This window comes from Pseudorca crassidens, chromosome 3, assembly GCF_039906515.1.
Source record: "Pseudorca crassidens isolate mPseCra1 chromosome 3, mPseCra1.hap1, whole genome shotgun sequence".
NCBI classification, from domain to species: Eukaryota; Metazoa; Chordata; class Mammalia; order Artiodactyla; family Delphinidae; genus Pseudorca; species Pseudorca crassidens.
This window is the reverse complement of record NC_090298.1, coordinates 112,330,819-112,355,436: the sequence shown is the minus strand read 5'-3', so window position 1 is coordinate 112,355,436 and position 24,618 is coordinate 112,330,819. Positions and strand designations below refer to the sequence as shown.

The window sequence follows — 24,618 nt, the reverse complement described above, 5'->3', positions numbered from 1 at the left end:
AGGCACAAAAACAGGAATATAGATCAACGGAACAGAATAGAAGGCCCAGAGATAAACTCACATACCTATGGTCAACTAATCTACGACAAGGAGGAAAGGATATACAATGGAGAAAAGACAGTCTCTTCAATAAGTGGTGCTGGGAAAACTGGACAGCTACATGTAAAAGAATGAAATTAGAACACTCCCTAACACCATGCACATAATAAACTCAAAATGGATTAAAGACCTAAATGTAAGACTGGACATTATAAAACTCTTAGAGGAAAACATAGGAAGAACACTCTTTGACATAAATCACAACAAGATCTAGAGTAATGGAAATAAAAACAAAAGTAAACAAATGGGACCTAATGAAACTTCAAAGCTTTTGCACAGCAAAGGAAACTATAAACAGGATGAAAAGACAACCCTCAGAATGGGAGAAAATATTTGCAAATGAATCAACAGACAAAAGATTAATCTCCAAAATATATAAACAGCTCATGCAGCTCAATATTAAAAAAACAAACAACCCAATCAAAAAGTGGGCAGAAGACCTAAATAGACATCTCTCCAAAGAAGACATACACATGGCCAAGATGCACATGAAAAGCTGCTCAACGTCACTAATTATTAGAGAAATGCAAATCAAAACTACAATGAGGTATCACCTCACACTGGTCAGAACAGGCACCATTAGAAAATCTATGAACAACAAATGCTGGAGAGGGTGTGGAGAAAAGGGAACCCTCTTGCATTGTTGGTGAGAACGTAAATTGGTACAGCCACTATGGAGAACAGTATGGAGGTGCCTTAAAAAACTAAAAATAGAACTACCATATGACCCAGCAATCCCACTACTGGGCATATACCCTGAGAAAACCATAATTCAAAAAGACACATGCACCCCAATGTTCATTACAGCACTATTTACAATAGCCAGGTCATGGAAGCAACCTAAATGCCTATCGACAGATGAATGGATAAAGAAGATGTGGTACATATATACAATGGAATATTACTCAGCCATAAAAAGGAACAAAACTGGGTCATTTGTAGAGATGTGGATGGACCTAGAGACTGTCATACAGAGTGAAACAAGTCAAAAAGAGAAAAACAAATATTGTATATTAACGCATATATGTGGAATCTAGAAAAATAGTATAGATGAACCGGTTCGCAAGGCAGATGGAGACACAGATGTAGAGAACAAGTGTATGGACACTAAGGGGGGAAAGTGAGGGGGTGGTTGTGGTGGGATGAATTGGGAGATTGGGATGGACATATATAAACGAATATGTAAAAATAGATAACTAATAAGAACCTGCTGTATAATAAATAAATAAATAAAGTAAAATTTTTTTAAAAACTAAAAATAGAACTACCATATGACCCAGCAATCCCACTGCTGGGCACATACCCTGAGAAAACCATAATTCAAAAAGAGTCATGTACCACAATGTTCACTGCAGCTCTATTTACAATAACCAGGACATGGAAGCAACCTAAGTGTCCATCGACAGATGAATGGCTAAAGAAGATGTGGCACATATATACAATGGAATATTACTCAGCCATAAAAGGAAAGAAAATTGAGTTATTTGTACTGAGGTGGATGGACCTAGAGTCTGTCATACAGAGTGAAGTAAGTCAGAAAGAGAAAAACAAGTACCATATGCTAACACATATATATGGAATCTAAAAAAAAAAAAGGTTCTGATGAACCTAGGGGCAGGACAGGAATAAAGACGCAGATGTAGAGAATGGACTTGAGGACATGGGGTGGGGAAGGGTAAGCTGGGACGAAGTGAGGGAGTGGCATGGACATATATACACTATCAAATGTAAAATAGATAGCTAGTGGGAAGCAGCCACATAGCACAGGGAGATCAGCTCGGTGCTTTGTGACCACCTGGATGGGTGGGATAGGGAGGGTGGGAGGGAGATACAAGAGGGAGGAGATATGGTGACATATGTATATGTATAGCTGATTCACTTTGTTATAAAGCAGAAACTAACGCACTACTGTAAAGCAATTATACTCCAATAAAGATGTTAAAAAAATAAATAAAAATGAAAGACACATGTACCACAGTGTTCATTGCAGCACTATTTACAATAGCCAGGACATGGAAGCAACCTAAGTGTCCATCGACAGATGAATGGATAAAGAAGATGTGGCACATATATGTAATGGAATATTACTCTGCCATAAAAAGGAATGAAAGTGAGTTATTTGTATTGAGGTGGATGCACCCAGAGCCTGTCACACAGAGTGAAGTAAGTAAGAAAGAGAAAAACAAATACCGTATGCTAACGCACATATATGGAACTAAAAAATGGTACTGATGAACCTAGTGGCCGGGCAGGAATAAAGACGCAGATGTAGAGAATGGACTTGAGGACAGAGTGGGCGAAAGGGAAGCTGGGATGAAGTGAGAGAGTAGCATTGACATATATACACTACCAAATGTAAAATGGATGGCTAGTGGGAAGATGTTGCATAGCTCAGGGAGATAAGCTCGGTGCTTTGTGATGACCTAGAGGGGTCAGATAGGGAGGGTGGGAGGGAGGCTCAAGAGGGAGGGGATATGGGGGTATATGTATACATATAGCTGATTCACTTTGTTGTGCAGCAGAAACTAACACAACAGTGTAAAGTAATTATATTCCATTAAAGATATAAAAATACATAAATAAATAAACAAATAAAGTTAGTATTAAAAAAAAGAAAGCCCAGAGATAAACCCACGAACATATGGTCACCTTATCTTTGACAAAGGAGGCAAGAATTTATAGTGGAGAAAAGACAGCCTCTTCAATAAGTGGTGCGGGAAAACTGGACAGCTACATGTAAAAGAATGAAATTAGAACACTTCCTAACACCATACACAAAAGTAAAGTCAAAATGAATTAAGGACCTAAATGTAAGGCCAGACACTATAAAACTCTTAGGGGAAAATATTGGCAGAACACTCTATTACATAAATCACAGCTAAATCCTTTGTGACCCACCTCCTAGAGCAATGGAAATAAAAACAAAAATAAACAAATGGGACCTAATGAAACTTAAAAGTTTTTGCACATCAAAGGAAACCAAAAATAAGACAAAAAGACAAACCTCAGAATGGGAGAAAATATTTGGAAACGAAGCAACTGACAAAGGATTAATCTCCAAAATATACAAGCAGCTCATGCAGCTCAATATCAAAAAGCAAACAACCCAGTCCAAAAATGGGCAGAAGCCCTAAATAGACATGTCTCCAAAAAAGATATACAGATTGCCAACAAACACATGAAAAGATGCTCAACATCACTAATCATTAGAGAAATGCAAATCAAAACCACAATGAGGTATCACCTCACACCAGTCAGGATGGCATCATCAAAAAATCTAGGAAGAATAAGCGCTGGAGAGGGTGTGGAGAAAAGGGGACCCTCCTGCACTGTTGGTGGGAATGTAAATTGATACAACCACTATGGAGAACAGTATGGACATTCCTTTAAAAACTAAAAATAGAATTACTATATGACCCAGCAATCCCACTACTGGGCATATACCCTGAGAAAACCATAATTCAAAAAGACACATGCACCCCAATGTTCATTGCAGCACTATTTACAATAGCCAGGACATGGAAGCAACCTAAATATCCATTGACAGATGAATAGATAAAGAAGATGTGGCACATATATACAATGGAATATTACTCAGCCATAAAAAGGAATGAAATTGAGTTATTTGTAGTGAGGTGGATGGACTTAGAGACTGTCATACAGAGTGAAGTAACTCAAAAAGAGTAAAACAAATACCGTATGCTAAAGCATATATTTGGAATCTAGAAAAATCATACTGATGAACCTAGTGGCAGGGCAGGAATAAAGATGCAGATGTAGAGAACGGACTTGAGGACACAGTGGGGGAAAGGGAGGCTGGGATGTAGTGAGAGAGTAGCATGGACATATATACACTACCAAATGTATAACAGATAGCTAGTGGGAAGCAGCTGCATAGAACAGGGAGATCAGCTCGGTGCTTTGTGACCACCTAAAGGGTTGGGGTAGGGAGGGTGGGAGGGAGGCACAAGAGGGAGGGGATATGGGGATATATGTATTCATATAGCTTTGTTGTACAGCAGAAACTAACACAACATTGTAAAGCAGTTATACTCTAATAAAGATGTATAAAAAAAAAAAAAAGAAATCTAGTCCCATGGATGTTTACCCAGATCCCCATAGGCTGGTAGCTCCTTCCCTGAGGAAGTCCTGCACTTTCTAGACCTACAGCCTGGCCCCCAGTAGGTGCCTGATTCTGAATTCCCAAATTCTTTGGGGAAGCAACTCCTAGCCCCCAGTTCAGCTGTCCTGGGCTCTGAATCACGCTAGGGCTGCCCTCCTGGCCTTGGGGCATTCTGGGCATGGAGAGGACCTCTTGTCAGGGCAGGTACTCGGGCCCTGCCGCTCTGATGGGTGGCAAGTGATGCACCCCAAAGAGGAGCAGGCAGGGAGGGAGGCGAGGCTGATGCTCTCACTTGCAGCCCAGTGTCTGCAGGTGGTTCTTCAGGCTGAAATGCAGATGAACAAGGACAGTGTGGCCCTTGGTTGTCCAGCTAACAGAGCTTCTCTGTGTGCAAAACAGCAAGAAACTATTTCTTCATGGTGCAGGTTTATTGCCATGAGGTGGAAAGCAGAATGTCATCTTAATTCATCAGGGAACAGGAGTCAAGAATGTGCCGGAGTGCCAGCTCTGGGCACTGAGCTGCAGCTCTGTTAGAGCCTCATCTAGACCTCAGTGAATATAAATCAGCACAGAGGTGCAAGGCTCCACCGTTGGCACCTCCAGCTCCCCTGGCCAGCTGGCCAGGCTGGTGTACAGAGGGCATGTAATCCAGAGTCACTCTGGGGGTCCAGGGACATCCCCAAACCCATAGAAGAGCTACAACCAGGGGGTCTGATGGTTCCCCAGGGAACAACTTTTGGATACAAGGCTCTGCTTAATGACAGAAAGACCTTGGGGTCAAACATGGACTGTATGCATATGAACATGCTGTGTTTGCGTGCCCTTGGGTGTCTGCGTGACCACATGGACCAAAGGCCACGCAGAGGCCTTCGGTCACCAAGCAAGCCAGGCTGAGCTCTGGGATAGGCCTTGGCCAGTGGGGAGGGCTGTGTGCCCTCCACTGGATCCCTGGGCTATCCCTGCCGGGCACCAAGACCCTGGCACCTCCAGGCCTTCCCCGCTGACCAGGCTGCCACAACACAATGCAGTCAGCAGGTGGCTCGTGCCCTCAGCCTCACAAGGGACAATCTGGGTCACTGCCCCTCCCCCCACTCCCCAAGATGGAAGCCCCTCCTGCCACCAGTCCTTTCTGCTTCCTCCTCCCTGCACAGCCCTGGACTTCCTTTCCCTCAGCCCACCACCATCACCACCTTCCTCTCATGACTCCCGCAGGTCTCTGGCACCTTCATTCCACAGTGATCTCTCTCCTGGCCTTCCCTGTAAACCCTCTCTTGCCTGAGGACATCGCTCCCCGGCAGCCCTCTAGAGGGAGGCTGCTCATCCCCCACCCACCTGATTCAGGAGGCCATCCCCTACTTTATCCTTGGAGCCCCAGCCTCCATGGGCAAAGCCCCTGCCTCTGGGCAGGGCCAACCTTCCACCTTCCCACACCCTGTTGCATCTTGGAATGGCTCCACCCCACCCTGCTCTCATCCTGGGGGCCTTCAGCATCTCTGTGGACATCCACCAATCCCCAGGCCTCTTCGTCCCTTGACTTCCTCATCTCCAGCGACCCTTGAATCACTTTAGGCCCCTGCTCCCTTGGTGCCCCATACCCCAAAAAATGGGCACAGCCCCCACTGTCTGATTACTCCCTCACTCCGAGGTGCCCGCCACCTGGCACTCACCTCCCAAAGAGCTCCAGTCTTCTTTCCTGTCCACCTACCTTACTCTCATCCCTCCCTGACACAGACTCCATAGGCCAGCACCTCAGACACTCCCTTCCCCACTTCTAGGACACATTATAGGGTCTGCCTCTAGCCCACGAACAAGGGGAGTCACTCCCAAGTGTAAAAGGAGTAGTGCCATGACTTGAGGTGCACTTTAGAGATTCCTCCAGCTGCTGAGGCATTTCTGCTCCAGGGCTCTCAGTAGTGTGGGAAGCCACTGCAGGAACCCATGGAAAGGTGAATGGTGATGGAGAAAAAATGATGGCTGTTGGAGTGAAAAGGTGTGAACAAGCCGAGAACTATCTAGGAGGCCAGGCTATAGGACTCTGAGAGAGAGAGCTCAAAGCCGACACTCAAACTTATGACTTGGCAGTTGACTTGACAGGAGGCACCCATCCCCAACAGACAAAATACAGGAGGAGGAGCCAGGTCTTGGGATTGGAGGGTGGGGGTGGGAGGAGAGTGAAGACTTCCGGTTTAGACACGTTGAGTTTGAGGAGTATGTGAGCTATCCAGGAAGCAGTTAGGTCTGAAGTTCAAAGAAAGTGGCGTGGGCAGGTGAAGACCCCTGACAAGTGCAAAAGGTCACCCAAAGAGAATACAGAGTGAGAAGAGAAGAGAGCTCAGGACACAGTCCTGGGCAAGGCAAAGAAAACACGCACCTGAGAAGTTATGCCTAAGAGGCTGGAGGGAAACCAGGAGAAAGCGGTGACAGGAAGCTGCTGGCAACCTCAGAGGGGCTAGTTACAGGGGAGAGGAGGGAGGAAGCCCGGACACAAATGACAGGTAAGGAAGAGGGACTGGGAGAACAGACACCCCTTCCAGGAGCCTTGCCGTGAAGAGAAGCAGGAGGATGGGACCATGCTCCCATCCTGGGAGGGGACACACATGGGTATGTGACCACGTGAGAGCAAGACCTGAATGCATGGGGTCTGCAGGAGGGGGAGCTCTTTAACATGCACCTATTCTCCACTCAGGCCTGGGGCTCCCTTGGGCTCCCTGAGTGTCGGACCTAAGCCCTAGACAGACAGACACCAGGCTGGCCTAGGGGCAACCTCTCAGCAGAACAGGCTGACACACCCTAACTTGTCAAATAGGTCCAAACCAGCCCCTTCCTGGAGAAGCACGGGTACTGACCAGAGCCAGGGCAAACATACCATGTCCAGGATGGACACCTGAGGGCACGTTTGGGGCACCTCTGAGGTTTGTTCTGAAACCTCCGAGCCAAGTAAAGACTGGCCACCCTCTGCCCTCTCAGCAGGAGCAGCACTTCCAGAGCTGCCTGAACAAGTCATGAGACCATTCCCATCAAGAGAAGCAGCAGATTTTTCAATCGCTCGGGGAAAGCAGTGAGTGGCTGAAGCCACCAAAAAGCTGGAGACTCCTGGGCATGTAGTCCAAAGGGTCTGGACCATAAGAAAATCAGTCACTTTGCAACATGGGAGAGAGGAAAAGATCAGATGGTCTTGAGTCAGACACACCTTTTGAAGCTCAGCTCCAGCATCTAACTGCTGAGTGACCTTGGGTCTCAATTTCTTCATCTGTAAAATGGAGCTAATACCTTTCCTAGAATCGTTTTAAGATTAAATGAGAGAACACAGGTAAACATCAACCTGTCACACAAGAGGACTCAGTCACTGCATGAGAGTAGCAGAATTATCATTTCATCAGGAGCTGATGGGCAGACGGGCCCTATCACCTGCACTCCCAGAACCATGGCAACCCATGTCACTCACCCGGATGCCGCGGCTATAGGGGATGAGCTTGAGAATGCGCAGGGACTGTACGCCATCGGCGATGTTGAGGTAGGGGTAGTGCTTGCCCTTGATCTTGCGGAGGCTGTAGGGGATGAAGATGATGATGATAATGATCACATCTAGCAGGTTGTAGCCATCCTTCCAGTAGTTGATGGGGTCCACGTAGAGCTTCATGCAGAACTCGGAGCTATAGATGGACACAAAGATGAGCTCTGAGACCTACAGGGGTGGTAAGGGTAGGAGGGTCAGACCAAGCTGCAGACCTTACCCCTGCCTGGGCCACCCAATCAGGTGTGTGTGTTGGTGGGGCGAGGGTGGGAGCGGGTGCTCCTAAGTCAGCCACAAGACAGAGAAACCCAGGCAGAGTCCCTGGCATACAGTGGACACAATGTGCCTGATTCCCTTCTCTTTCTGTGCCTTGCCTACCCTGTGGCCCCGAGCTTAGGGCTGGATTTGACCCAGATAGCTTGGGAATGACTGACTGACCGATGGACAGAATGACTATTGAGGCCCGGTGGGAGGTGCGTGTCAGGCAACCCGGATTTCCAAAGAGAAGATCCCAAGAGCCTTCTGGCCAACCTGAATACCCAGACTTTTGGGAAAGGAGATGAACTACTCACACATCTACTTTATTTACTCTATTATCACACATACTTAAAATCAGTTAATTAATCTGCTTCTGAAGAACATTCTGCTTTTTTTTTCCACTTTTATACTTTATGAAACAATCTCATTCAAATTCTTCTCATGCATCTACAACTCCAGTGGCTTTGATTTTACCAAAAGGTACTTTTTGAGTCATCTAAGTTTTTCCTTATCATCAATGAATTCATTCATTGAGGAAGCTTTGATTAAGCATCTACCACATGCCAAGCAAGCACTGTTTCAGGCACAGGGAAATGAAACAATGAAACAGTCTCATTTTTTTTTTTAGAAGTTAATTTTTTTTATTGGGAAACCAAGGTAACAAACCTAAACTTATTGAAAATGAAATCAGTAACTAAGACTCTGCAGGCCCCATCCCCAACCAGCACCAAGGCCTCTGTTTGGCCTAACCCCAGTTTCTCTCGTCCCCAAACGAACAACTGTGTGAAGAACCTGGGGTCAACCTCAGGGCACACACTGCAACTCCCTCTACCCCACCCTCAACTGACACACACAGCCTGGATCAGCAGGCTGGGTCTAGGCCCAAGGAGGGAATAGTGAGGTTTCCTGGGTGGCAGGGAATCCCACCCCAACCTGGTCAAAATCCCAAGTTAGGAAAGGAAGACAGAAGGGAGACTGGCTTGCCCACCCACTCCCCTCCCCTCAGTCCCCCAGACAACAGGCTCACATCCCTGATCAGTAACACTGTGATTCTGAGGTGTCAGTAGGGCTCCCAGTGGCTTCACCAGATTACTGCAAAGGGCCCAGGGGAGGGGGCAGGCATTTACCCTGCCACCTGTTCAGTATTAGCCAGCCAAGCTGCTGCCCTCAGCTTGTGCTGTGGCCCCTCTCCCCTGTAGACACCCACGGCTGGGGACCAGGCCTCCTGCCAGAGAGAAATGAGTCCAGGAGGCCCTTGCTTCCCCAGCCAGGGAGGAAGGATGGCCTGGGAAGCCTGGGACGGCTACACCAGCTTCTTGGCTTCCAAGAAGCTCTTGGGATGTCGCATTGCCCGACGCCAATGGCTACGAGAATGAGGGTCTGCAGGATAGATCACCACAGCATGCCCAGGAAGCTGACGGTCTAGTAGGGGAGACGGAAATGAATGTTTAGACAAATACATACGTAACATCAGACAGGAAGGAAAGTGAAACAGCCAAAGGGCAGAGAGGGGCTGGCCAGGGTGGGGAGGGGCAGGCATGGCCGCTACTTTAGAAAAGGTGCTGAGCGGAGGCCTTGCTAAAGCCAGGGATGGAGCCATAATAAAAGCTGGGAGACTACTCCCCAATGGCGAGTGCAAGGGCCTTAAGGGGAGCAAGGAACAGCAAAGCCAGAAAGGGGTGAGCAGAGCGGGAGATGCAGTTGGAGGGGCGGGCCATGTAGGGAGGGCCTTGTAGGCCTGGTGAGGGCTGTGAACTTTAACCTCAGCCTTGGAGGAGTTTGAGCAAGGGAGTGATGTGAACTGATTTACATTTTAAAGAGATCTCCGTGGAAAAGAGACCGTGGGGGAACTGGCAGGAGTAGCAACTGGGAGGCAAGTTAGGGAGGAGGCGCTAGATAGTAGAAGAACCATCATCCAGGCAAGAGACGAGGTTAGATTGTATTGGAGTGGGGGACAGTGTGGAGCTGAAGAGAAGAGGACAGATTCCGGAAGTATTTTGTGGGCAGTGATGACAGGACTTGCTGATGGACTCAGGGGTGCACAGGGTAGAGAGAAGGCAAGGAAGACTCTAGTGCTTCACACAGAGCAACTGGGTAAACGCCGATACCTTTAACTGAGATGAGTTTGGGGTGGGGTGAAGGGGGGCTAGAGAGAGTTTCTATTTCCATTTCTAGAGGGAAATAGAAAAGGTTTTGAGATACACCACCTTTTAAATATGGCAGATGCTGTCACTGGAAATTGTAACTCAAGCCACAACTATCCCTTTGGAAAACATGAGGGCAGCTGGTGGTGTTATTTGTCCTGTATACTTATATTTGTGGTCACCACATGGCAACAATTTACATACACTTTTATGTTTGTTAACTACAATGAAACATTTAATATACACAAAAAGGTATGAAGAATAATATAATGAACAACCATACACCACCACCCAGCTTAAGAAATAAAATATTACCATTACAGGCAGAGCCTCACATCCATCAGATCCCCTTCCCTTCCCACAAAAGTAATCCTGTTTTAAATCTGGAGTATGTCTTGCTCGTGTGTTTTATACTTTTACCACATATGTATCCCTAAAAGTACATAGTATGGTTTTGCATTTTTGATACACTACATAAATTGCATATACATTACAGTATTCTTTGGGCGATTTTTTTTCATTTAAAATTATAAGATTCATCCATGTTGATATACGTAAACCTAGTTTAGTGTTTCACCACTATTTAGCAATTCCACTTATGAAAATACTATAATTTCTTTATCCAGTTACCCATTGAGTGATATTTAGCTTCTTTGTAATTTTTTACTACTGCAAAGAGTACAAAAAGTTTGAGTCAGGTTGCGGGGCCATTTAAAAAGTGGACTTAAGGTCCTTTGCCCCTGGGCCCTCTCCCCAGCCAGATCGTGGGCAAGATGGCTGGGTGTGCAGCATCCTCGAACCCATGAGCAGTTCCTCCGTGCCCCTAGGGACCCCAGCCCCTGCCACAGCAGATTCTGAGCACCCCTTGGGCTCCCAGCTGCTGGGCCGCCAGCACCAACTTCTGGAGCACCCGAAAGGGAATTCTCCTGTTTGCTAAGATGCTATTGTGCCTGGTGATTCTGACCTGCCTTGACTGCTGATTGAGATGATCTTTGCTGCTATATTCTTTATCATCTATGTGTGTTACCTGTACACCGAGATATAGGCTATCAACTGGCCTTGGAGTGATTTCTTCCAAACCCACACAGTGGTCATCCTCTACCTGATCACCTCAACCATTGTCCTTGCTGAGAGAAGAAACCACTCCAAAATCATCACAGGAGTACTGGGTCTAATCGCTGGGTGCCTATGTGGCCATGATGCCCACGTTACCTTCCCCTTGCGGCAGCAGACACAGCTGCCCCACTAACCCTGCAGATTGCCAGCTGTAGTTGAACTCCCTTCATTTCTCTCTGAAACCTGCAAATAACACCTCCATCGAAATAACTCTCTGCGCTTACAACACTCCCAACCAGCTCGTAGCCCCATGTTTTACTGTACACAGGTGTAGTTTTTCTCTGTTACATACCTAGGAGTGGAATTACCTGATTGTAGAATATGAGCATCTTCAGCTTCACTGGATTTTGCCAAATTGTTTTCTGAAGCTATTGTACTAATTTACTTTAATATCAATGATGCTCCTTTTTTTTTAATTTCTATTGGAGTATAGTTGTTTCACAATGTTATGTTAGTTTCTGCTGTACAGCAAAGTGAATGTTATATGTATACATATAGCCCCTCTTTTTTAGATTTCCTTCCCATTTAGGTCACCAGAGCATTGAGTAGAGTTCCCTGTGCTATACAGTAGATTCTCATTAGTTACCTATTTTATACATAGTAGTATATATATATGTCTATCCCAATCTCCCAATTCATTCCACCACCACCCTCCCCGCCTTGGTATCCATAAGTTTGTTCTCTACATCTGTGTTTCTATTTCTGCTTTGCAAATAAGTTCATTTGTACCATTTTTCTAGATTGCACATGCAGGCGATATTATACGATATTTGTTTTTCTCTTTCTGACTTACTTCTGAACAATGCTTTTTTTTTTTTTAACATCCTTACCAATACTTCCTACTGTTGGACTTCTTAATTTTTGTCAATCTGATGAATATGAAATGGTATCTTACTTTTCAGTTTGTCATTTCTCTAATTATTAATGAAGTTGGGCATCTTTTTATATGTTTAAATTGTAAATTGCCTGTTCCTAATCTGTTGCCAAATTTTCTGCTAGATTGTTTTGTCTTTTTCTTATTGATTTGGAAGACAATGTATCACATACTTTGAATCCTAAGTCTTTACCTGTTATATGTGTTTCAAATAGCATCTCCTACAGTGACTTATCTTTTCACCTCTTTAATGATCTTCTGATGAATAGAAATTTAAAGTTTTAATGGAATCAAATTAACCAAACTTTTTCTCCATGGCTTATTTATTTCATACCTTAAGATACCTTTCCCTTCTGAGATCATATAAATCTATATTTTCTTCTAAAAATTTAAAGTTTCACTTTTCAAGTTAGGTCTTTAGCTGTGTATGCTGGAAGGTAGAGATCCAATTGTGTTTTTTCTTTCCACATGTACTATTTAATGAAGAATTTATCTTCCACCACTCATTTGCAGTGCCATCTGACAGGGGCCAGGTTTTCATACAAGCCAGGTCTGTTTCTGAGCACTCTATCCTGTTCCATTGGTCTATCTGTCTATCCACGCATCATCACCCTGCTTTAATTACTGCAGCATTATAGGAAGTCTTATTACCTGGTAAGTCAAGACTTCTCCCCTTTTCACTTTCAAAACCATCTTGGTTTTTTATATTTCATTCTTTTATCTAAATTTTAGCATCAGCTTTTGGCGACCCATAAAAAAATCCTGCCAGACTTATTGGAATTTCATTGATATCATAGCTTAATTAGGGAAGATTGCATCTTGAAGAAACTAAGTCTTTCTATGCATGATCTGATATACCCTTCCATTTCTTTGTCTTCTTTAATGACCTTTATAGATTTTTTTCCTCCTTAAAAATCACCCAAGATTTTATTAGCTTTGCCTCTAAGTACTTTTTATATTTTATTAGAAGTGCTATCATTTTTGTTGCTGACATATTAAATATATTTTATTTATTAATCACATATCCACCAAGTTTGCTGGACTTTATTATTTATTAACTTTATTAATTGTACTAACTTCATTAATTAATAATTCTTCCAGATTCTTTTGGGATTTCTATACAGGAATCATAACACCTGTGAATAATAACGGTCTTTTAAAACTTTCTTTCTAATCCTTAATGTTTTTTATTCCTTTTCCTTGTATTATACATTGGCTAAGACGCTAATACAAATCTTGTCAATAATAACTGGCCTACACCTTTAAAGGGAATACTGTTACAGTTTCACCACTGAGTGTGAATTTTGATGTAGGTTTTTCATCGGTACTCTTAATCACTTAAAACAAATCCTTTCTACTCCTAGTTTGCTAAATTTTTATCATGAAAGATATTCATGATAAACTTTTTTCTACATCTCTTAAAGTGATTTTATTGGGGTTTTTTACTCATTTAATATTTTAAGCTGGTTAATAAAATTTCTAGATTTTTCTAATATTCACATTCCTGGAAAACCCCAACTTGGCAATGCTATATTACCTTCTTCATGTATTTTTTAAAATTCAGTTTCCTAATATTCTGTTTGGGATTTTTATGTCCAAGCTCATGATACTGGGTGTAATTTTCCTTTTTCATATGGTCGTTGTCTAGTTTTGTTTTGGCATGACGGATATACAGTTGTCCCTTGGTATTCCCAGGGGATTGGTTCCAGGACCTCACCCCCCATGGATACCAAAATCCAAAGATGCTCAAGTCCCTTATATAAAAAGGCATAGTATTTGTATATAACCTATGTACATCCTCCCCACGTACTTTAAATCATCTCTAGATTACTTATAGTACTATACTTGACCTTAGCCAAAAGGCCGAGAAGCGATCTAGATTATATATAATAATCTAATACTAATACAACATAAATGCTATCTAAATAGTGGTAAATACAATGTAAATTCTATGTAAATAGTTGCCAGGCAAGCAGCAAATTCAAATTTTGCTTTTTGAAATTTTCTGTAATTTTTTTTCTTAGAATACTTTTGATCCCTGGTTGGTTGAATCCATGGATTTGGAAACCACGATACACAGGGCCAACGGTACTGGCTTAACGAAATGAACTGTCTGTGGGCGGGGCAGATATGCTCATTTATCTAATCACTAATAGCGTTTTATATGTTTGGAATTATATCTTCCATGAATGTAAAACCATCTGGTTCAAGTTACTTTTTTTTTGTTTTAGGAGATGGAAAATTTTCACTACTAATCCAATGTTTTATAAAAACTAAAGGACATATATGAACACATATTTTTTCAAGTATTTCCTTTTTTATTGAGAGTTTTGTAATTTTTTTCTAGAAAATTATCTTATTTCAGCTAGGTTTTCAAATTTATTGCCATAAAATTATTAGATTTCTGACATCTATTGTAAATAGTGGTAAATGCAATTTCTCTTTTTAATCCCTAACATGATTCAGGGCTTCACTGACAACTTATCATGATTGTCTCATCAAGAAAGTTATTTTATAATTATTTTCTAAGATCTAACTTTTGGCTTTGTTGATCCCTTTGTGTTGAATCTTTGTTTTCCATTTCATTAATTTTTGCTCTTACTTATTTCCTTTTTTTTTTTTTCATTTTAACATCTTTATTGGGGTATAATTGCTTTACAATGGTATGTTAGTTTCAGCTTCACAACAAAATGAATCAGTTATATATATACATATGTTCCCATATCTCTTCCCGCTTGCGTCTCCCTCCCTCCCACCCTCCCTATCCCACCCCTCCAGGCGGTCACAAAGCACCGAGCTGATCTCCCTGTGCTATGCGGCTGCTTCCCACTAACTATCTACCTTACGTTTGGTAGTGTATATATGTCCATGCCTCTCTCTCGCTTTGTCACAGTTTACCCTTACCCCTCCCCATAGCCTCAAGTCCATTCTCTAGTAAGTCTGTGTCTTTATTCCTGTTTCACCCCTAGGTTTTCCTGACATTTTTTTTTCTTAAATTCCATATATATGTGTTAGCATACAGTATTTGTCTCTCTCTTTCTGACTTACTTCACTCTGTATGACAGACTCTAGGTCTATCCACCTCATTACAAATAGCTCAATTTCGTTTCTTTTTATGGCTGAGTAATATTCCATTGTATATATGTGCCACATCTTCTTTATCCATTCATCCGATGACGGACTCTTAGGTTGTTTCTACTTTCCTTTTTTTTTTTTTCCTTTACTTTTCCTTCCTTTTTCTCCCTTTGGATTTTATTCTGTTGCTCTTTTCCAACAGGTCAGCTCAATAATTTTTAAAATTGAGGTATAATTCATGTACCATAAAATTCATCATTTTAAAGTGTAGAATTCAGTAGGGAGGGGGTTCATTTTGAGTATTTATTATCTTTAGGTTTTGATTGTGGTAAAATATACACACCATGAAATTGATCATTTTAAAGCATTTTTAGGTATACAATTAATTCAGTAGTATTAAGTATTCACATTATTACACAATTATCCCCACTATCCACTCCAAGAACTATTTCACTATCCTAAACAAAAACTCTGTATCTAATAAACAATAATTCCCATCCTCCTCTCTAGCCATCTCATAGTAAACTCTATTCTACTTTCTGTATGAATTTGCCTATTCTAGGTACTTCATATAAGTGCAACCATATAATTTTTGCCCTTTGTGTGTCTGGTTTATATATCACTCAGCATGATGCTTTCAAGGTCCACCCCCATTGTAGCATGTATCACAATTCCATTACTTTTTAGGACTGAATAATATTCCATTTTATGAATATACCAAATCTTCTTTATCCATTCACTGGTTGATGGATACATGGGTTGCTCCCACCTTTTGGCTATTGAGAATAATGCTGCTATGAACATTGCTGTGTGACTATCTGTATGAGTCCCTGTTTTTGATTTTTGGGGGTATACACCTGGAAGTGGAATTGCTGGATCATATGGTAATTCTATGATTAACTTTTTGAGGAAATACCAAAATATTTTCTATAGTGGCTGCATGATTTCACATTCCAATCAGCAATGCACAAGCGTTCTAATTTCTCCACATCCTCATCAACACCTGTTATTTTCCTTTTTTTTTTTTTTTTTTTTTGCGGTATGCGGGCCTCTCACTGTTGTGGCCTCTCCCGTCACAGAGCACAGGCTCCGGACACGCAGGCTCAGCAGCCATGGCTCACGGGCCCAGCCACTCCGTGGCATGTGGGATCTTCCCGGACCGGGGCACGAACCCACGTCCCCTGCATCAGCAGGCGGACTCTCAACCACTGCGCCACCTGTGAAGCCCTATTTTCCATTTTATGGGGAGAGGGGTTTTGTTTGTTTTTATACTAGCTGTCCTAATGGGTGTGAAGTTGTATCTCATTGTGGTTTTGATTTGCATTTTGCATTCTGATGACTAGCGATGCTGAACGTCTTTTCATGCGCTTACTGGTCATTTGTATATCTGCTTTGGAGAAATGTCTATTCAAGTCCTTTGCCTGTTTTTGAATTGGGTTTTTGTTGTTGTTGTTGTTGAGTTGTGGAAATTCTTTATATGTTCTAGATATTAATCCCTTACCAGATATATAATTTGCAAATATTTTCTCCTATTCTGTGGGTCATATGTTCACTCTCTTGATTGTGATTGTATCCTTAGATTCACAAATGTTTTTAATTTTGATGAAGTCCAATTTATCTATTTTTTCTTTTGTTTCTTGTGCTTTTAATGTCATATCTAAGAGTCCATTGCCAAATGCCAAGTCCATAAAGATTTACCCCTATGTTTTCTTCTAAGAGTTTCTTCTAGTTTATATATTTTGGATTTTGATCCATTTTCAGTTAATTTTTGTGTGGGTGTGGCTGCATTGGGTCTTCGTTGCTGCACATGGGCTTTCTCTAGTTGCGGCAAATGGGGGTTACTCTTCATTGCAGTTTGAGGGCTTCTCATTGCAGTGGCTTCTCTTGTTGCGGAGCACGGGCTCCAGGCACACAGGCTTCAGTAGATGTGGCACCTGGGCTCAGTAGTTGTGGCTTGCGGGCTCTAGAGAGCAGGCTCTGTAGTTGTGGTGCACGGGTTTACTTGCTCCACGGCACGTGGGATCTTCCTGGACCAGGGATTGAACCTGTGTCCCCTGCATTGGTAGGCAGATTCTTAACCACTGCACCACCAGGGAAGTTAATTTTTATATATGGTGTGAGGCAGGGGTCTAACTTTACTCTTTTGCATGTGGATATCAAGTTGTCCTACCACCATTTGATGAAAAGATTATTTTTCTCCCCCTGAAAAGTCTTGGCACCCTTGTCAAAAGTCAATTGGCCATAGATATTTGGATTTATTTCTAGAATCTCAATTCTATTCCATAGGTCTATGTCTGTCCTTATGTGAGTACCACACTCTTTTCATTATTGTATCTTTGTAGTAAGTTTTGAAGTCAGAAAGTGCAAGTCCTCCAAATTTGTTCTTCATTTTCAATGTTGTCTTGGCTATTCACATTCATATGAATTTAAGGATGTGCTTTTCAATTTCTTTTTTGTAAAGGCTGTTGAAATTTTGATAGGGATTGAATTGAATTTGTAGATCACTTTGGATAGTCCTCTTAACAAGTTTTGTAATCCATGAATATAGGATGTCTTTCCATTTATTTAGGTCTTATTTAATTTCTTTCAGCAAAGTTGTATAATTTTCAGTATACACATCTCTCATCTCCTTGGCTAAATTTATTCCTAGGTATTTTATTATTTTGAATGCTATTATAAATGGAATTTTCTTAATTTCCTTTTCAGATTGTTCATATTAGTGTATAGAAATACAACTAATTTTTGTTGTTAATCTTGTATCCTGCAACTGTGCTGAATTCATTTAATAGCTCTAATAGTTGAGTTTGTATATGTGTGTATTCTTTAGGATTTTCTAAGATCAAGTCATAAGATCAAGTCATCTACAAATAAAGATAATTTCGGTTCTTCCTTTCCAATTTGGATAAATTTTAACTCTTTTTCTTGCCTAAATGCTCTGGCTAGAACTTCCAGTACAATGTTGAATAATGGTGAAAGCAGGCATCTGTCTTATTCCTTATCTTAGGGAAAAGATTTTCAGTCTTTCACCACTGGGTATGATGTTAGTTGTGGATTTCTTCATAATTACCCATTATCAAGTCAAGAAATTTTCCTTCTATTTCTAGTTCAAATTGTTTGTTTGTTTGGTTTTTTAATCATGAAAGGGTGTTGGATTTTGCCAAATGCTTTTTCAGCATCTACTGAGATAATTATATCAATTGTTTCCTTCATTCTATTGATGTATTACATTCGTTGGTTTTTTCTATGTTGAACCACCCTTGCATTCCTGGGATAAATCCCACTTGGTCATGGTGTATAATCTTTTTAAGCATGCTGCTGGGTTCAGATGTAAGTATCTCAACTATTATTGCACCTATATTCATAAGGGATGTTGGTCTCTAGCTTTCTTGTGATGTCTTTGGCTTTGGTCTCAGGGTAATGTTGGCCTCACGGAATGAATTCAGAAATATTCCCTCCTTTTCTATTTTTGGAAGAGTTTGAGAAGGATTGGCATTCAATCTTTTTAAAATGCAGGGTAAAATTAACTAGTGAAGACATGTGGTCCTGTGCATTGCTTTGTTGGGAGGTTTTTTGATTAGTGATTCTATCTCTTTATTTATAGGTCTGTTTCAGTATGTCTGTTTTCTATTTCTTCTTGAGTCAGGTTGGTAGTTAGTATGTTTCCAGGATTTTGTCCATTTCATCTAGGCTATCTAATTTGTTGGTGTACAAAGTGCTCACAGTATTCTGCTATAAAACTTTTCTTTTCTATAAGGTCATTTGTAATGTCCCAACGTTCATTTCTGTTATTAGTAATTTAAGTCTTCTTTTTCTTAGTCAATCTAACTAAAGGCTTATAAATTTTGTTGATCTTTTCAAAGAACTGAATTTTTATTTTATTGACTTTTCTCTATTATTTCTCTATTTTGTTTCTCACTCTAATCTTTTTCATTTCCTTTCTTCTGCTAGTTTTGGGTATAGTTTGTTCCTCTTTTTCTAGTTCCTTAAGGTGTAAAATTAGGTTATTAATTTGAGATCTTTCTTCTTTTCTAATGCAGGCACTTACAAGTATAAATATCACTCTGAGCACTGCTTCTGTTGCAACCTATAAGTTTCATTATGTTGTATTTTCATGTTCATTTTTCTTAAAGTATTTTCTAAATTCCTTTGTGATTCCTTCTTTGACCTATTGGTTATTTAAGAATGTGTAGTTTAATTTCCATATATTTGGAAATTTTCCAGTTTTCCTGCTGTTGCTGATTTTTAGCTTTACTCCATAGTTGTCAGAAAAATACTCTGTATGATTTCAATAGTTTTTAATTTACTGAGACTTGTTTTGTTGCCTAACATATGGTCTATCCTGTAGAATGCTCCATAGGTACTTGAGAAAAACTATTATATCTTATTGATGAACTGACCCTATGGTCAATACATAATGTCCTTCTTTGTCTCTTGTAACATTTTACTTTAATGTCTATTTTGTCTGATATGAGTATACCCAACCCAGCTCTCTTTTGGTTTCTATTTGCATGGAATACCTTCTTGCATTTTTCACTTTCAACCTATTTGTATCTGGATCTCAAGTGAATCTCTTGTAGACAGCATATATTTGGATTTTTTTAAGAATCAATTCTATCTTAATTGGACAGTTTAATTCATTTACATTTAAAGTAATTACTGATAAGGAAGAAACTACTCCTGCCATTTTGCTGTTTGTTTAATATATGTCACATCTTTTTTGTTCCTCAGTTCCTCCATTACTGCTTTCTTTGGTGTTTTGGGGGTTTTTTTGTAGTGTACCATTTTGATTCTTTTCTCATTTCTTTTTCTGCATTTTTAAAGTTATTTTCTTGGTGGTTATCCTTGAGATTACAATCAACCTCTTAAATGTACAACAATCCATTTTTAACTAATATGACCTTAGCTTCAATAGTATATTAACAATTCTGTTCCTACACAGCTCCATTCCCCTCTTCATGTTTCTGTTGTCACAAAATACATCTGAATACACTGAGTGCCCATTAACTATATAATTATTGTTTTATGCATTCATATTTTAAACCATACAGACAAAGAAAGGAGCTATGAACCCAAAATACAATACTGGCTTTTATATTCACCTATGTAGTTACATTTATCAGTGTTCTTTATTTTGTCATAGGGCTTAAGGTACTATCTAGTTTCATTTCCACCTAAAGGACTATCTTTAGCATTTCTTGTAGCACAGGTCTACCAGAAGCAAACTCCCTCAGCTTTTGTTTATCTGGAAATATCTTAATTTCTTCGTCATTTTTTGAAGGATAGTTTTGCTAGATATAGAATTCTTGGTTGACAATATTTTTCTTTCAGTACTTTAAATATGTCATTTCACTGCCACTGTCCTCATAGTTTCTGAGGAGAAATCAGCTGTTAATCTTATGGAGGATTCCTTATATGTAACAAGTTGCTTCTCTCTTGCTGCTTTCAGGATTCTGTCTTTGACTTTTGATAGCTTGATTATAATGTGTCTCAGTGTGGTTCTCTTTGTTTCTCCTTCTTGGAATTCACTGAGCTTCTTGGATGTATATATTCTTTATCAAATTTGCAAGGTCTTGGGCAATTATTTCATCAAATATTCGTTCTTCCTCTTTCTCTCTCTCCTCTCCTTCTGGAATGCATGTGTATGTTAATATGATTGATGGCGCCCCTCAGGTTTCTTACACTCTGTTCATTTTCATCATTCTTTTTTCTTTCTGCTCCTCAGGCTGAATAAGTCCAAGTGATTTGCCTTCAAGTTCACTGATTATTTCTTCTGGCTGCTCAAATCTGCTCTTGAACCCTCTAGTGAATTTTTTAATTATTATATTTTCAGCTCCAGAATTTGTTTCATTCCTTTTTATAATTTCTATTTACTGATATATTCTATTTCCTGAAACACTGTTCTCCTGGTTACCTTTAGGTCTTTGCCTGTGGTTTCCTTTAGGTCTCTGAGCATATTTTACATAGTTGACTTTAAGTCTCTGTCTAGTAATTCCCATTACTAGTTTCTGTTCATTTCTCCTGTGTAAAAGCCATCCTTTCTTGTTGCTTTGCATGCTTCATAATTTTTTTTGAAAACTGGACATTTTAAATTGTACAATGTGGTAACTCTGGAAATCAAATTCTTCCCTCTCCTCAGGGTTTGTTTTTGTGGGTAGTAGCTGTTTGTTTAGTGACTTGTCTAAACAATTTTTGTAAAGACTGTATTCTTTGTAATGTATGGTCTCTGAAGTCTCTTCCTCTGTAGTTTCTGGTCAGCTAGTAAACAGAGATTTTCTTAAATGCCTCAGGCAAAAAGAGGGAAGGGAGGGAAGCAGAAAGAAGACAGAGAGAAAGAAAGTAAGGAAGGAAAGAAGGAAGGAAGAGAAAAGGAGAGAGGAAGGGAGGGAGAAGAAAAACTCTCTTAGTCTTTGCAGATGGCTCTGTGTTGAGGAACTCCTTCAATGCTGAGCCAGGCCACTTACAGCTGTACATTAGCATTCACTTTGGGCTTCTGCTGAGCCTAAAGATCAGTCACAGTGAAAGCGTGGGATGTTCTCAGTTATTTCCTAAGCATGTGTCTTGTCCTGTGAATGTATGGCATACATGGGAGTTTTTCAATGTCCTCTTTTTCCAAAGAATCTCTCTCCCTGGATTGTCCTCTCAGGCTTTCAGCATATCTATTGTTTGCCTCGAGTGTTATTTTTTTGCTCCAGGTGGCAGTGGGTCATTCATTTGCTTTTCAGTGGTTTTGAGAAATGCCCTCTGCATAGCCACCTTTTTGTCCTGAGAAAGTTCCAGATTATCCAAAACAAAGAGAAGCTTTGGATCAGTCCTTCAGGCAGCCCCCTCAGATAGGTCAAAACAGACAATTCTTTAAGAACAAAATCTTCTCTGTTGTTTCTGGACCCAGGGACTAGGGTCCCACGTGGAGAACACAGGCTGCCACCTTCAGAACCATCACCATGCTGAGGAGGGGTGTGGGCCAAAGACAAGTAAAAATGCTACAAAGTTTTCCTACCTTTTTTAAGTTGCCCCTTTCTTGATTCAGTGTTCACTCAGTTACTATAAACCTTTGGCTATTTTCCAGAGTTCTGACCGTTTTGCCCTCTTTTTAGGTGTTTTTGTGGACAGGTGGCCTCTTGGAGCTACCTACTCTGCATTTTCACTGACATTACTCCTCTCCAGTTTTCTTTTTCTCCTCTCCATTTCTGAAGGACAGTTTTTTCTAGGTGTTGAATTCTTGTTGGACAGTCTTTCTTTCAGCACTTTGAATATGACATCGCTTGCCTTCTGGCCCCTGTGGCTTCGGATGAGAAATCAGCTATTCATTTTATTGAGGATCCTTTTTATGTAATGAATCACTTCTCTGTTGATGGTCTCAAATTCTCCCTTGGTCTTTGTCTTTCAACAAATTGTTTATAGTGTGTCTAGGTGGATCTCTGGGTTTATCCTACTAGGAGTTTGTTGATCTTCTTGCATGTGCAGATTAATGTTTTTCATAAAACTCGGGGAGTTTTTGGCCATTACTTCTTCACATATTCTTTCTACCTTTTCTCTCCTCTCCTTCTGTGACACCTATTGCATGCATGTTTTTATGTTTGATGGTGTTTCATGGGTCTCTGCTTATTTTTATTTATTCATTTTACTTTCTGTTCCTCACACTGGAAATCTCAGTTGACCTATCTTTCTTTTCTTTAATTCTTTCTTCCACTAGCTCAAATCTGCTGTTGAAGTCCTCTCATGAATTCTTTTTTTTTTTTTTGCAGTACATGGGCCTGTCACTGCTGTGGCCTCTCCCGTTGTGGAGCACAGGCTCCGGACACGCAGGCTCAGCGGCCATGGCTCACGGGCCCAGCCGCTCCGTGGCATGTGGGATCCTCCCGGACTGGGGCACGAACCCGTGTCCCCTGCATCGGCAGGCAAACTCTCAACCACTGCTCCACCAGGGAAGCCCCGTCTCGTGAATTCATTTCAATTATTGTACTTTTCAACTACAGGATTTCTGTTTGGTTCTTTTTAATAATTTCTCTTTACTCATATTCTCTATTTGGTGAGACACTGCTCTCATACTTTCCTTTAGTTCTTTAGATTTGGGTTTTTTTTTTTTTTTTTTGAAATCCTAAGTCCACCAGATGGGCTTCCTTACAACATTTGTAAAATAGTGTTATTAATACACACCTTCCAGGGTGGCTGTTGAGATCATTGAAAATAACATGTATGAAAGCCCCTGGCTAACTATAAAACTGAGAAGTTATTAAGACTCTTAGGGATCCCGATGAAGGTACCAGGAAAGTACTGAGAAGGCCCTGATCTGTCACCTCTAACTAATCTTAAGATTCTTTGCAAGCAGCGAATGAAGGCTAAGGCAGACTTGTAAACTGCTGAGGCATTAAATACATGCCTTGGCAAAGGCTGGGAGACTTATTTGTTCCAGGCATTTAAGGAATACTCTGTTCAATCATTAGCAGACCATTAAGCTAACTGAGCAGAGACTTTGGTGGCCACGCATGACAAAGAATATACACTTTATCAAAACAGTTCAGGAAAGTCACTTTAAAAAAAAAAAAAGGAATGGCAACAACAATAAAACCCTAGGGAGGGGGGAGTATCTGGTTTCCAGAGTTTCCAATCTTATATGATTTAAAGTGTCCAATTTTCAACCCTCAAAAAAAGAAATCATGAGACATGCAGAGAAACAAGAATGTATGGTCTTTACACAAGAAAAAAAGCTATCAATAGAAACTTTTCTTGACTTGCAGAATTTCCCAGTCTGGATCGTGTTGACTGCACACTCATGTTCCTCTGTCCTCTATTGCCTGAAAATAGGCAGCTGGATGAAAAGCCTTGATCAGATTCACGTTTGATCTTTTTGGCAAGATTATAGGTTCTGGGACTTCCCTGGTGGCACAGTGGTTAAGAATCCACCTGCCAATGCAGGGGACATGGGTTTGAGCCCTGGTCTGGGAAGATCCCACACGCTGCAGAGTGACTAAGCCCATGCGCCACAACTACTGAGCCTGCGCTCTAGAGCCCGCGCGCCACACTACTGAGCCCACGTGCTGCAACAATTGAAGCCTGCATGCCTAGAGCCTGTGCTCCACAACAAGAGAAGCCACCGCACTGAGAAGCCCGTGCACCGCAACGAAGAGTAGCCCCTACTCGCCGCAACTAGAGAAAGCCCGTGTGCACCAATGAAGACCCAACAAAGCCAAAAATAAAATAAAAAATTAAAAAAAAGATTATAGGTTCTGTTCTTTCATAGGAGGCATATAATGTCTCGTTGTCTCTTTTTATGAGGGAAGCAGTCACTAATGGTCAAAATGCTTAAGTCCTATAATTCATTGGGGGTTGAAAAATTGTGATATTCTATCATTTCATTTTCACTTATTAACTAGGATATTTCTATAAAGACATGTTTCCCCTTACCTACTATGTG

At 41.1% G+C, this 24,618-nt stretch overlaps 1 protein-coding gene across 2 annotated transcripts in view; it reads right to left on the bottom strand.

Moving 5' to 3' along the window:
- The window catches only part of CATSPER3 (cation channel sperm associated 3), a 46,960-nt gene that overhangs the window by 11,854 nt on the left and 10,488 nt on the right, over positions 1–24,618 (bottom strand). The window contains exon 4 of one of the 2 annotated variants that reach the window (XM_067731796.1): positions 7,668–7,907. In XM_067731796.1, the coding sequence (XP_067587897.1) occupies positions 7,668–7,907 (240 nt within the window). The remainder of the gene's footprint in view (positions 1–7,667; positions 7,908–24,618) is intronic. The other variant, XM_067731795.1, reaches the window with a different exon arrangement.